Source organism: Schistocerca nitens, chromosome 10, assembly GCF_023898315.1.
Source record: "Schistocerca nitens isolate TAMUIC-IGC-003100 chromosome 10, iqSchNite1.1, whole genome shotgun sequence".
NCBI classification, from domain to species: Eukaryota; Metazoa; Arthropoda; class Insecta; order Orthoptera; family Acrididae; genus Schistocerca; species Schistocerca nitens.
The window spans coordinates 229,573,125-229,588,658 of record NC_064623.1 but is presented as its reverse complement, the minus strand read 5'-3'; the positions used below and the strand labels follow the sequence as shown (position 1 = coordinate 229,588,658).

The 15,534-nt window shown below is 46.1% G+C and overlaps 1 protein-coding gene across 1 annotated transcript in view; it reads right to left on the bottom strand.

The window, feature by feature from the left end:
- The window catches only part of LOC126210171 (UTP--glucose-1-phosphate uridylyltransferase-like), an 89,452-nt gene that overhangs the window by 38,432 nt on the left and 35,486 nt on the right, over positions 1–15,534 (bottom strand). Inside the window, exons 4-5 of the mRNA XM_049939328.1 lie at positions 10,797–11,002; positions 10,634–10,709 (exon numbers count right to left, since the gene is read on the bottom strand). Coding sequence (XP_049795285.1) covers positions 10,634–10,709; positions 10,797–11,002 — 282 coding nt within the window. The remainder of the gene's footprint in view (positions 1–10,633; positions 10,710–10,796; positions 11,003–15,534) is intronic.

Below are 15,534 nucleotides of genomic sequence, written 5' to 3'. Positions count from 1 at the left end.
TCATCCGATGACGCTACAGAGCGTTGAAGTTATAGGCGCCGGCTCCTGCCAGTAGGCAACCCTTCGTCAGCAAACGTGACTTTGTACGCTGACGGGCCGAAGGAAGAACGTCTCGCAGTGTTGTTTATTGTTTTGTGATCGCCACTGATTGCCACGGTCGCCAGTGGAGAAGATGGAGCTGGCTGCTGCGCAGACAGGCCTCGTATCCTATGAACGTGATGCACTGTTGCCTCGGTGGATGATCGTTTCGGACATTGGTTTCCATCCACTGTATATTTCTCTCCTGGGACCGTCTAAAATCTGTAATGGTTTTCGGCGTACAGGAGAAAAATAAACTGCAGATGCAAACCAGGGTCGATAACCCTCACCCACCAAGACAATAGAGAATTATATTCATAGGAAGCAAGGTCTGTCTACACAGCAGCTACCTGCATGTTTTCCACTGGCGTTCGTGGTAGTCAGTTGCCATCACATTCATGGGAGCCAAGGCCTGCCTACGCAGCACACAGCAGTGCCTGCACAAGTCGCACACCGATGCTGATGGAGGTAAGAACCGCTGTGTTACCGTCCTTTATATTCGTGGTCAATCAGTATATCTCATGTTCGTTACCTCTGATGGCTTCTCACATTCTGCTAGTTAGGACTCTCTAAGCTCTAGACGATCTTTATTTCTTGTGCAACTGTTTTACCCTTTGTTGCTGGTATTCCCCACAGCGGAACTGCTATCTGACGAATAGCGCAGAAGTGTGGATTGATGTCGTCCCCTGTTGTAAAAAGTATACCTCGCATTTAAATGCGTTTCTAAAAATTCAGTACATAGTTATTCTATTAATTACTGCTGGTCTTTCACTTGCTTGTGGTCTTCCCACCGTTCCTTATCTTATCACTAGCAGCTGCTTTAGCGTCGTCATCTGATGCTGCCAAAAGGAGCACGAGATCTGCAGACAAGATTTATGTTATCTGCTGATAGGGAACTCGTATGAGATAGCATGTAATTGAACTCCCTTTCATGACAGACTTACTTTTATTTGGCATAATCGTCGCAATTTAAATAACACATTTATAATCTAATTGGACTAGTCTATGCTTGGAATGTGAGCCGTGGGTGTATGTATGTTTCATTAAATATGTCTTTTGTTTACTAAAATAAGAGTTACTCGGTATAATTTGTAACATGTCGTGTATCAGACGCAGTCTGATCATGTCCGAACGCAAAAAAAGGAAACCAAAAATAAATAATGAACTTCATCTCAAAAACTTCACCTTCTGCCGTAACCTGCGATGCCTTTCCAACCACCTTGCAAAAACACAAACACCATCGTATTATTCCGCTCACAGTTCACAAAGCTCAAACCTACCCTAACGCAGCGCTCAAGTACCTCGGCGTAACTCTCGAAGTAAAACTAACCTGGTAACCTTGACTACTGACCACCGAAAAAACCGTCCACAATACACTGAAACTACGAACTAGCAGAACTTCAAATTCTGCGACTATCATCGGCACACACAAAATCTCTTTCCACAACATTATTAGCTGTGCCAACGGACAATGCACTTTCGCTCCTACCGACCGTAAGATAGAAGCGAAAAATTCTTCTAGTAGCGTCAAAGAGCAGAATACACGAAACAGTCTACAGAAGACTGGAACGAAATCATTTTGTGTATTAGATCTCATCTGAAACACAAAGCACATACCGACGATTCGACCGTCTTTAAGGCGGTCATCTGCAGGGCGACTAACTGCTCGTTTCTTGTGAAGGTCTTTTGGTGGCATCACAGATTGATACCACCCTCAACGACGTCTCACAGTTAGGAACGGAAGTGCAAGTTTCCAATGGACGCTGACAGCAGTCTCGTGGGGACCTTGCGCACCCAATGATGCACGCCCGACGCGCCACGCCTTCACCAGTTCCACCTACGGGCGATGTTAGCTGCTGCACGCCGGCTGCAGCTTCACAGCTCAGCCACGGTCTTCGACAGTCTTTCGACTGTTCGCTCACGCACGAGCCCCACACTGGCGCGACGCTCTCTGTGGTAGGTGGACTACGTTGCTGTTCGTGCTTTCTTCGCAACGCTTGAAGTAAAGTAGACATTAAGTAAAACTTATGTTTACTGTATTTACGTGTTTGCTAATCATTTCCTCTCCTGTCTAGCTTCCCATCAACCACAGCTGTTGTATTACTCTATAGCCCACTTCTCTTTAGCGTTATCTACAAAGTAGTACAAAACACTTCTCCTATATACTGCTTTATTTCTGTTCTCCTATATACTGCCTTATTTCTGTTGTCAAGTGGCCACCGACGTCACATTCTGGTATGCCTTGGCCTGTTCATAGTAAAGATTGCTGTTGATGGCTGGCGGTACGGTAGTCTACCGCCTACGTCCCTGTGTCAGGTAACTGGTAGGCAACAGCTTGTACTAAGGGGTAACGTCGGTGCTGCACGGTGGTTCTCTTGTGGCTGCTTGTTTATACTCTTGGCCCTGGGTCACGTGGACCTGCTGGTTGGCGAACACGTGCTACCAACCCGACTCGGATCGCTGGCAGCCGTGCCATACGTAACTTGTAGCCATCTTCCCTGTTCATGCTGCTGGAACGTTTAATTATTTCGTAGCCCACTTTTCTCCACAGTTGTATCCACGGCTACCGAGCTAGCACAGTGATTTCTCACAAATTCAGCCGCGTGTCAGCCGATGTTTGGGTGCAGCTGATTTGCTGTGTTGGCCCAGACGGGTCTGACTCACGTACGCTAAACAGTTTTGCGGTTTCGCCACCACGGACTTGGCCGCACTCTGGTCGAAATTGGTAAACGCCTTGAGAGCAGAGAGCATCTACAGAAAGCTTCGTGGGCCTCAACACATTAGCATCCCTGTAGCACAGGACTACGTATGACTGTAGCAGCACAGGAAATCGGCAGTAGCCAAACACCGCCAGGGATGCTGCCGAACCAGCAGTTTTCCATAAGTGCGTGAGCCTGCTCAACGTCTTTGGATGCAGCGGTAGTGTAACTCCATCTTTTACAAGTGGAATGGGACTGCGACTGGTCGCAGACTGTAAGAAAATAGATGCCAACAGCCGTAATTTTATTTAAGAATTTTTCGTTAGAGGTATGAAAGGTCAACGAGCACCTAGAGGAAATCTACAGAAACCAGTTGGATATTATGGTCTCTGTAATAGCTGTGTGTTTAGGGGCTTAAAGACGATGCCAATGAGCCTCCGAAACTGGCAGCTAGATAATTTTATTAAATAAAATTATGGCTGTTGGTATCTATTTTCTTCAATTTAAACAAGAGACGCCACCGGAATGATTGAAGACCCTAACAGTACGAACGGGGAGGGTGGCTACAAGCTGCCGAAGGCTTGTCTGCCGGTGATCCAAGTCCGTGGCGCCGCTTGTGTTGGCCAGCCAGCAGCTCCACGAGACACGGGTTGGGCAACGTGAGAGCAAACGAGCACAGGACGGTGTCGACGTCCTGCGACAGGAAACCACTGCCCTGGCTACGAGCTGGTGGCAGCCTACTGCTTAGCAACACAGGCTACTGCCTGCCCTGCAGCCATCCAAAACTTTACTACGAATTGGACGATAACGTTCAGAAAACTGACTCGGTCGTCACCCGGCAACCTAACTAAGGTGGTATGTATACGTCAGAGGATCAGTATAGTCGCCCTGAAGAGGACCGCTACAAACAAGTTTTAAGAACGAAAACATGTCCCAAAACATAGTCCAAACATATTTGTTATCCGCGCTCTTACCATTTATCACAAACCTCGAGTTTCACGTCTCAAACTAACCAGTACAGACATACTCGCATAACGTTTTCGTGTGCGTGTGTCGCATTAATACAGTCGAGTAGTGCACAAGATTATGTCCATTAGTAGTCGTCTCTATGACGTTTTTAGCATTTCACAATGACGCGGTGTAATAACCGACAGAAGTATATAAAATGTATTCGCAGTTGCGAATACGAACAACCGTCAGCTTGTAGTGCCCCCAGAATTTTACGAAAGTCTGGAGACCCTTGTGTTCCAGCCGTTTCGAACACGCGTTATTTTAAAGCGGGGCGTAAGGATGAGCATGGGATACTGCACCCATTTATTGTTTGTGCAGGCGAACTGGAAGAGACATAGTTCGTCGGCGCTGGCAAATGTTCAGCGCGACCTGCCAAGAATAAACACATACGGCCCGGAAGCTCCGTGGCCGGCTGCAAAGAGTAACGTAGCTTTGTATTGTTGAAAAACAAATGGAGTGACTCGAGATAGTGACTGTTTTAGTAGACGTTGAACCGCTGTTGAGAGTACGTGGATAGCCAGCCACGATAAAAGCTTATGTATTAATTGTGTTCAAAAGTGTGGGGTCTAGTGAAGCAGGGGATACAACCCGTCGGCTTTGAACAATGACGTCATTCCTTAGTCATCGATAGTAATGTCTTCACGTCGAGGCATAGATAATAAAGCAGTACTGTGTTCTAATAAGCACTATCATTAAAATAATTGAATGTTAATCTAAAAGCGATCGCTTGATATTCGCTACATCATTAAACGTGTGATTTAATTAACTTAATTGTTTGTTTTTTATTCAGACGGTACTTAATATTTTTCGTAATGATATTGAGGTAATGTGGATTATTAATTTTTTATTATAGAACAATTTGTAGTGTCTTATTTTCGTTTATAGAAATGGATTTGGCTATCCCAATGAATCTGGACGATTTAAGGGAAGTTATGGGCCAAGATATGTTGACCACAATTTGCTTCCTGCAAATGTGTGGTCTCATTGCGGAATACGTTCAATGTCGCGAGTGCGGCGGACATATGCGCCTTACGAGTGTATCGAGTCGCCGTTCTCACGACTTATTCGTATGGCGCTGCAGCAAAGATCGGTTGTGGCGGTCCATTAGACGAGGGACGTGGTTCGAGAAATCTAAGCTCGCCCTCAGAGACATAATAAAAATCACATATTGTTGGTGTTTAAGATATCCTGTATGGCTGTGTGTGCATGAGTGTCGTGTCAGTAACCATACCGTAGTAGACTGGTACTCGTTTTGTAGGGAGGTTTGTGGGGAATATATGAAATATAGGGGGCCGTTGGGGGTGGGGGGGCGGGCGTTATGGTCGAAATTGATGAATCTCATTTTGGGAAAAGGAAATACAATAGGGGGGAACCTCCGGTTGGATTATGGGTGTGGGGGCCAGTAGTTTCAGGTCAGCATTGTAATGATGTAGTCTTTAGAGTACTACCAAATAGAAGTACGGAAGTTTTGGTTAGGTTAATTGAAGATCAGGTGGCAGAGGGATCTATTGTTATTTCAGACGGGTTTTCTTCTTATAGGGATTTAGGGGATAGGGGTTACCAACATCTTGTAGTAAACCATAACATTGAATTTAGATCTCTATCGACAGGCGCCTGCACTAACAGCATGGAGGGGTACTGGTCAGCGGTAAAATCACTCATAAGGGAAACGCCAGATTTCAACTTTTCAAAGCCATCTAGATGAGTATTCTTGGAGACAAAGCATTCCGCGGACATATTGCCCGTTTAAATGTTTCATTAAACATGTGGGCAAAATGTACCGTCCCAAACATCTCAGTTAATTTCAGGAGGGGGGGGGGGGAAGGAAGGGGGGTTGGTGAATGTGTGTGTGTGTGTGTGTGTGTGTGTGTGTGTGTGTGTATGGGAGGGAGAGAGAGAGAGAGAGAGATTTCGTAATGTGTTTGTTGTGAGTGTGGGTATGTGATTTTCATTACTGTCTGTTTACGCGAGCTTCCGTTATTCGTCGATATTTCCGTGTGGTAAGTTCTCTTTTCCATTTCTTTCTTTATCTATATTTCACTATTTTGCCATATTTCACTTTCTTATTCCACCAATATGTGTATTTCCGTGTTGCGAAGTACGTAACAGAAATTTGGGAGCTGGCGATCTTTTTTCGTTTTCCAGCTCTAGTATCAGCATGACATTTTCGAATGTGTACTTCCGAAACCCCCATCACAACAACTTGCTTCACTTCGCCTTTACACTGACGACACAACTATAATTTGTATCCCGTACTTCACTTCGCCTTTACACTGACACTATATGTGTCAATTCGCGAGCAAGATAAAAATGTTGCGTATAGCTATATAGCTATTAGCGTCCAAGGCACAGTAGCTGATAAGTGTTTTTTGGTTTTTTTTTTAAATCTCACGAGATAGAATAAACATATCCTACTTTATTAAGCAATCAGTAAAAAAACGAAACTGAAACATAACAGCAAAAGCGAAAATGGTAAACTGCAAATAGAATAGATTACGAAGTCTTCATAAACTATTCTATTTGCAGTTTACCATTTTCGCTTTTGCTGTTATGTTTCAGTTACGAAGTCTTCGTAATCTATTCTATTTGCAGTTTACCATTTTCGCTTTTGCTGTTATGTTTCAGTTTCGTTTTTTTTACTGATTGCTTAATAAAGTAGGATCTGTTTATTGTATCTCGTGAGACTTTTTTTTAAAAAGCCAAAAAACACTTATCAGCTACTGAAGGGAGCTACAACACTAAGAAGAATCGCTTCTCGGCTTTTGACGAGATCACTGTGTAGTTCCCTTTCAACAAGTGAAACACAAAGGTTAAATAAACAATCAAAACGTATAAAATGAAACAGGTTGAAAATGTAACGTACGTGTATTTCCACCTATTCGTTACCAGTGTACATATATCGAGGTCAATGGAAGTCTGGTATACATATATTACATACGTAGGTCCTTCTGTCATCAGTAATACTGATATGTACGTAAGAAAGGACTGTTAGTAATAGCGGAGACGAAATAAACAGCACATCTACAATTTGTATCCCGTGTTCCACTTAGGGTTTACTGAAGCGGAGGATACATCGTTCAGGCGAAGAACAGGACAGTAATGCTAGTGAAAACGAAGAAATCGACGTACGACAAACTCGTATTCCGGACTGTACTTAAGCAACACACTTCGAATCAGCTTTTAATTTGTATCGGGTGTTTCATTTGCGGTTTAGCGAAGCAGGGGATACATAGTTCAAGTGAACAACAGGACAGCAATGCCACTTGAAACTAAGAAATCGAGTACGCTGAACTTGTATCCCGTACTGCACCTAAGCAATACAGTTCGAAAGACTTTCGAGATACAACTGACATACATGTAACGTGATGTATTCTTTGCTAGTAATTTCATTGATTTCTTTCCATTGTATTTTGCGCAGAAATACTAAGATACAAACACGCGTTATCGTTAACGTGAAAATACTACTGGCCCTTACATATGTGTAATAAAGTTTATCTCTCTCGCATTCCTTTGTTTCTCAACATTCTCCTCAGCTCTTTCATCTATGTAATACATGCCCTCTGGCGACTTGTGACGTCATTGTTCAAAGCCGACGGGTTGTATCCCCTGCTACACTAGACCCAAAGTGTGTAATTAACTGGTCTTGGGTGCCCGGTAATGTGTGGGTTTACGTCATAAAGTTTAGTTGTTTTTTTTTTGTACAAAGTGGAAATAAATATGTTCTGGTGCATTGAATGATATTCCACGAGTAGCGTATTTTTAAATAAGAAGAGAGTGAGAGAGCGGGAGAGTGAAAATCTCCCCTTCCTAGCAGTGAAATCTTCGGAGAAGCGTGCGGTGCTAGCAGAAGACATCGGCGCTGCACGAAAGCAGAACCAGCATTCTTCAACAAGTGAGTCCACGAAAACGCTGTATAGAGACAGCTTAACAGTAGACCGGGCCACCGCAAGAAGTACAAGGGAAGGAAGACAGTGAAAAGTAGCGTGCGTATCCGAAGGCACGTTGCACCGTCCTTGTTATCGTAGGCACTGCAGTGGTGTATTTATCTGGCGACAGCAGGCGGCGACTTACTAAAACATCCTGCCGTATGTACCAGTGACACAGCGTGTGTGTGCGAGTACGGGCTGTGACGCAGGAGCAGAGACACGCGGAGGTGCGCGTCTGGCCGTGGGGCGTGCACGGGTGGCCGGGGCGGGGTAAGGCGACAGGGCGGGCGCCGAGTTCCGGTCGGGCACAAACTTTCATTGACGTATTTCCCTTATACAGCTGTGGTTGCTTCTATTCGCAACTGTAAAAGCATTTTACGTATTTCACAACGGCTGTAGTCGCTGCAGTGGCTGGATACGCATTGCCTTGGAAGCGCAAGTACTTGGTTTACAGAAAATATTGGATGTATTATTTACGTGGAGATCAAGAAGGGTAGCAGAAGGAAAGGAAAGACTGAATACAGCATCAAACCAGTCAAAGGACTGATGTTAATAAAAACAATTATTACGTCTCGACTTCGGACGAAGTGCGACCGTCCACGCGTTTGTAATCGTCTGTCCCAGTAGAAGGTTTTGCAGCTTGTTACTCTGACCTTAGAGACTAGTCATAAATAGGTGGAGTCATAAAGAACGTGCTGCTGGAGTTAAACAGTAGCCCACTTCAGACGTGGACTAAGCGTTGTACAAGCCAAACTGGCATACAATAGAAAATTTAACGTTTGTACTGCACCATAAAAACATGTCACATAAAGCTGCGTGTAGCACCTCCACGGAATTGGTAATGTTGCCAACGGACTCAGCTGTGAACGTCCACAATCCTTGCGGGACGGTGCGAATATCGACAACGCCAACACATCAGTGACTTGGTGGTCTGTCCTAAGAACTTGGCACACCCAAATCCTCGTTATACAGAATTTTAACAACTGACTTGCGCACATTTATCCCTAAAAATTGAGATTTGCCAACAAATATTGTTTACTGACTTGTCAAAAATAATGCAGTTTGTAAATGAATTTCTCTTATCCTCAGAACAACCCAATTTCCGCAAGAAATTCATTTTGACGTCAGTGGCTTTAACAATAAACAGAACTGCCGTATTTGGGCCGCAGAACAGCTAGAAATCATCGACAGAAAGCCCCTCCACGAGCAACGTGTTACAGTGTGGTGTGCGGTAATGTCGTACCGTGTGTTTGCCCCATTTCTTTTTGAAAATACAGAAGACACGACCGCCACTGTCCGTGTTTCACGTTAAAAAGTTGTCTGAGACAATGATTGGCTGTGGGAACCAATTAACTGTGGCTTCGGGAAGTTTCCTGGTCGGCTCATTCTCATAACAGAAACACTAGTTGCCTGCCGAGATAGCCGAATCTCTCGACCCCTAGTTTTTCCTTCTGGATTTCCCTAACGACTAGTGTCTACAGCGATAAATCGCGGGCACCCGCTATCCTCGAAGACAGCACTAACATGGTATCCAGCGAGCTTTGATAAGAACTGCCCTCTGCCAGCCACTTAAATGTGATTTTCAGAGTAGAACTGTTGCAGATGGTCATGCAACATGCTGTGCTAAGGATTCGTTACTTTCAAAACCTGAGTAGTGGACATACGCATGATTTTGTCCTTCATAAATAAACTCATGACTGTGTGTTGTAAATAACTGTGGACAAGGCGGTTGTAACAGGATTATTAAACGAATTATGTGCTGAAACTTTCCTGGGAGATTAAAACTGTGTGCGGACGGGGATGCGAAGCTGGGACCTTTGCCTTTCGCGGGCAAGTGCTGTACCAGAAGCTACCCGAGCACGAGTCACGATTCGATCTCACAGCTTTACGTGGAGAATACGACGGTCGTTCAGTAAACGATGCAACACATTTTTCGTCGGCCAGTTCCGCTCGGAAGAATGAGGAATTTGTTTCGGGACGTCGTGGGATACTGCTGTCTCAGCCTCTATATTTTCATGAAGCTCCGACATATGGCGGCGCTATACGTAGCCATCAAAACGGCGTCTGTAGCGGGTGTGCGTTCCAAGCAGAGAGCCGTCAGTGCGTTTCTTTTTGCTGAAAACCAGAGCATCGCAGATGTTCATACCGCTCGCCGTATGCCTACGGAGACGTGGCAGTGAACAAAAGCACGGTGAGTGTTACGGCGAGTCGTCTCTCATCATCAGAACGAGGCCGCACACAGCGGTGACTCCTGCAGTGTTGGAACGTGCGGACGCCATCATTCGAGGTCATCGGCAGACCACAGCCACCTCGCCGTTCAGTTGCCCGTCTCCGTTCGCAGTGCTGCGCTTCCGAGAGAAGCACCAGAAACTTCATTGGACTGTTCTTCCTCATCCACCCTGCAGCCCGGACCTCGCACGTTCCGACCCCCATCTCTTTGGCTATGTTAACGATGCACTCCGCGGGAAGCGGTACGCGGGTGACGAGGAGGTTACTGACGCAGCAACAAGCTGGCTCCAGCGTCGACCAGTGGAGTGTTGCCGTGTGGGAATACGGGCTCGACCAGTAAGGTTGAGTAAGGCCGTCGCTTTGAACGGAGATTATGTTGAAAAATGCGGTTTTATGGCCAAAAAGGGCGGGGCTGTATTGGAATCCCGAATGAAACCAACTTTCTTTCGGAAGAAAGTGTTGTACTACTTACCGAACGCCGCTCGTATATGTCGTGAGTTGCGTAGCTCAAATAGTAGAGAACTTGCCGACTTGTCCTATCTTCGCGTCACACACAGAGTTTTATTCTGCCATAAAAGTCGGAGATGAGCACACAGTCAGCTGTAGTGTGAAAATTCACTATGCGATTTGTGTTGTTGAAATGCTTAAATTATATTTGGGACAGACAGAATAGCGAATGGAGCACAGTACCTGGTCGATGAATTTCCGCAGGAGACCAGAACTCTGGAAGCTTTCGTAGAAGTCTCCGTGACCGGGCGGGTACCACCTGCAACGGAGGAAACGGAGTGAGTGAGATGGCGGGCAGCAGCTGGTCCCACACGGCGAGCGGGCAGAGGCGGCTGGCGGAGCTTACGCGTCGATGTCGGCGTCCACGTCGCACGTCTTGGCGACGGGCAGCAGCGACTCGCGGTTGACGCGCGGGTAGCAGCTCTGGTTGAACGTGTGGATCTCGACCTGCAGCCCCCGGTACTTGCGGATCACCTTCTGCGTGTCCTCGTCCGTGTTGAACGAGTCCATCAGCACCAGCGGCACGTTCGCCTTGTACCTCTTGTTGAGGTGCTGCGAAGACAAGAGGCCACTCTCAGCTCGTGCCCAGCAAATTAAAAAAAAATACATTAGTGTACAAACAATGTAAAAAATTGGCCAGGTGGGAGCAGAACTCGCGCACTGTGGGTTTCGTAAAAACTTAATTATTTATGCAGGGTGATTTTTTTCACCTTGTCCAAACTCTAGCGGTTGATCGATGACAGGATACGGAACAACAAAAGTCTAACGAACTTATGTCCGGAAATGCACGGTTTCCATGCTACAGACCATTTATTCGATCATACTTTGTTACAGAGGCTGTTGTCCGACACGCGCTGAACTACGCAGCCGCAGTTACAGTGTGTGCTGAAAACGGTGTCCGTGTGCCTCAACGCATGCGTGGACGCACGGGTTGAGATCCGGTGAACGAGCTGGCCGTGCAACTGGACCTCCTCATACGATGCATCGACCAGGAAAGACACGACTGAGATGCGTCCGGACGTTAACGGCGAAATGGGCTGGAGCACCGTCATGTAGCGGCCACATCACCTTTCGAATCATCAATGGCACTTCTTCCAGCAGGAGTGGAAAAGTCACCCGCAAGAAACGCCGATAGTTCCGGCCTGTTAGGCGACTGGTCCCAAAATACGGCCGCTAATTACCCGGCCCACACATTCCGGCTGCACCGACGCTGATGATTCGCTGTCACCACACCGTGGGGGTTCTGCATGGTATCCCACAGACGACTGTTATTGATGTTGAAGGTACCACTCCGTGTAAAGCTGGTCTCGTCTGTGAGTAAGATGCAAGTCACAAATCCCGGAATCGTGGTTGCCTGGTGAAGAAACCAGTGACAAAACTGCTGCCATTGTGGAAAGTCTGTCGCTAGTAAGCCCTCCACCCACTGTAAGAGATACGGGTAGTAACCATTGCCTTCGAGAATGCTTCAAACGGTTCTTATGGCTTACCCTGTACTGGCGGGCCAACTGGCTGCTACTGACACGACGGTCACCTTCCACAGTGTTAATCACATTTTCCTCCAGAGTCTGCTGTCCGAACACCTCGGGTACGTCCTTCATGATTTCCTCAGACAAACGGCGAAACACTGTTGCAAACACTGAATGCTGCGGTCGCTGTCGGCGGCGGTAGGCAGGCCTCCTGGTACAACCTTGCTGCCCACCGCCGTTGCCGTCTCTAAGGCAAACACCATATCGGCAAGCCCTCGATTCGAATATGGGACCATTGTGTACAACGCTGTATCACATGCACTGCAAGGTGAGTCAGCAAGAGAAGTGGATCGGACACATTACCAATTTCTATGGCAGGAGAGGGCGCTACGGCACGATGTATCAGGAACAGTACCACCCTCTACGAGGAAACCACGCATAACTGTGGCCGCATGGTACAGCACATATTAGATCGCAGTTTCTGTAACAACGTATGATTCAATAAATGGTCTCCAGCACGGAAACCATGCATTTCCGGACACACGTTCATTACACCTCTCACCGATCAATCCCTAGAGTTTGTACAAATGGTTCAAATGGCTCTGAGCACTATGGGACTCAACATATGAGGTCACCAGTCCCGTAGAACTTAGAACTACTTAAATCTAAGGACATAACACACAGCCATGCCAGAGGCAGGATTCGAACCTGCGACCGTAGCAGCAGCGCGGTTCCGGACTGAAGCGCCTAGAACCGCTCGGCCACTCCGGCAGACCCACGAAGAACAATGAATGTGTAAGACATGTATATCATGAAGGCACTGAGAGGAAAGGAGAAAATGAAGTGTGCTAATTCCTACTGTAATGTAAGAGAATATGTACCAGAAAGTGTCAGAGAGCTATGTTTGCTTTCCGTGTGATTCGTTGGCCAAAATAAGAAGTACTATGTAACTCGAATGTGTGCATCTTCTGTGGACGCTAAACATTTTGGTAGAATGGAAAGTTTTTTCTTAGTCCTAGACATTCGTGTAATGTATATGACAGGAAATTTTCTGTGGTGAAACGGGTAACCAGAAGAGCTGATAGCGTGTGTATGGTGAAATAACACGCTATGTGATCAAAAATATTCCCGACACCTGGCTGAAAATGACTTGCGAGTTCCTGTCGCCCTCCATCGGTAATGCTGGAATTCAATATGGTGATGGCCCACTCTCAGCCTTGATGACAGCTTCCACTCTCGCAGGCATGTTCAGTCAGGTGCTGGAAGGTTTCTTGGGGAATGGCAGCCCAGTCTTCACGGTGTGCTGCATTGAGGAGAGTATCGATTTCGGTCGATGAGGCCTGGCACGAAGTCGGCGTTCCAAAACATCCCGAAGGTGTTCTGTAGGATTCAGATCAGGACTCTGTGCAGGCCAGTCCATTACACGGATGCTATTGTCATGTAACCACTCCGTTACAGGCCGTGCATTATGAAAACGTGCTCTATCGTGTTGAAAGATGCAGTCGCCATCCCCGAATTGCTCTTCAACAGTGGGAAGCAAGAAGGTGCTTAAAACATCAATGTAGGCCTGTGCTGTGATAGTGATACGGAAAACAACAAGGGCTGAAAGCCCCCTCCATGGCAAACACTACCACTCCATAACACCACCAACTCCGAATCTTACTGTTGGCACTACACACGCTAGGAGATGACGTTCATCGGCCATTCGCCGTACCCACAGCCTGCCATCGGATCGCCAGATTGTGTACCGTGATTCTTCACTCCAGACAACGTTCTTCCACTGTTCAATCGTCCAATGTTTACGCTCCTTACCAAGCGAGGCGTGGTTTGACATTTCCCGGCGTGATGTGCGGCTTATGAGCAACCGCTCGACCATAAAGTCCAAGTTTTCTCACCTCTCGCCTAATTGTCATAGTACTTGCAGTGGATCCTAATACAGCTCGGAACTCCTGTGTGATGGTCTGGATAGATGTCTGCCTATTACACATTACGACCCTTTTCAACTGTCGGCGGTCTCTGTCAGTCAACAGACGACGTCGGCCTGTACGTTTTTGTGCTGTTCGTGTACCTTCACGTTTCCGCTTCACTATCACATTGGAAACAGTGGACCTAGGGATGTTTAGGAGTGTGGAAATCTCGCGTACAGACGTATGACACAAGTGACACCCAATCACCTGACCACGTTCGAAGTCTGTGAGTTCCACGAAACGACCCATTCTGATCTCTCACGATGTATAACGACTACTGAGGTCGCTGATATGGAGTACCTGGCAGTAGGTGGCAGAACAATACACCTAATATGAAAAACGTATTTTTTGGCGGTGTCCGGAATGTTTTGATTACATAGTGTATTACGAAATGATTGCAAGTGCTTTCAGAACTTGCAAGTTGACCATAAAGCTAAAAGAAATTGAAGATATGTAAAAGTTCTCTAGGTGATAGCCAACATGCTATAGGAACGGGTCGAACGAATCACAAGGCAGACATGTTCCAAAACGCCAGAAGGTCTAGTTTCATACATGTTGCTTTATGCATTCTGAACATAGTAAATTACATTTAGGTGTTGTGGCTTTTGGATACATAGGAGGATTACCAGAGTACATTTGACCTTGTATTTCAGGAAGTGTCTGTTGTTCCTCATTTTAAAAAGTCTTACACTGGACCGGTGGCTAATTGCAGGAACAAAATGCACGACATTCAACGTTTACCTGATTATATTCCGCACGAATTTAGGTATTACTCTGACGTATTTGACAAAATGGCCTATACGTAACACTGCTGCTGCTGACAAGGGAGAGGTTCCCATCGCACCCCCCTCAGATTTACTTATAAGTTGGCACAGTGGATAGGCCTTGAAAAACTGAACACAGATCAATCGAGAAAACAGGAAGAAGTTGTGTGGAACCATGAAAAAATATGCAAAATATACAAACTGAGTAGTCCATGCACATAGGTAACATCAAGAATAATGTAAACTCAGCAGCGCCGTGGTCCCGTGGTTAGCGTGAGGAGCTACGGAACGGAGGTCCTTGGTTCAAGTCTTCCTTCAAGTGAAAAGTTTACTATCTTTATTTTCGCAAAGTTATGATCTGTCCGTTCGTTCATTGACGACTCTGTTCACTGTAATAAGTTTAGTGTCTGTGTTTTGCGACCGCACCACAAAACCGTGCGATTAGTAGATGAAAGGACGTGCCTCTAAAATGGGAACCGAAAACATTTCATCGCAAGGTCATAGGTCAACTGATTCCTCCACAGGAAAACACGTCTGTTATATTCTATACGACACTGGTGACGGCATGTGCGTCACATGACAGGAATATGTTGTCGACCCACCTAACTTGTACATGTGGCGAATGGGTAAAAAGATTATTCTACCTTGCCCGATTTAGGTTTTCTTGTGGATGTGATAAACACTCCCAAAAAAGTGATGAAAACATAAGAGTTTGTCACATAAACTGAAAATAAAAAATTAAACTTTCACTCGAGGGAAGACTTGAACCACGGACCTCTCATTCCACAGCTACTCACGCTAACCACAGGACCACGGTGCTACTGAGCTCAGACTAGTTTTGATGTTGCCTATCTTGCACATGGACTACTCAGTTTGTATATTTTGCT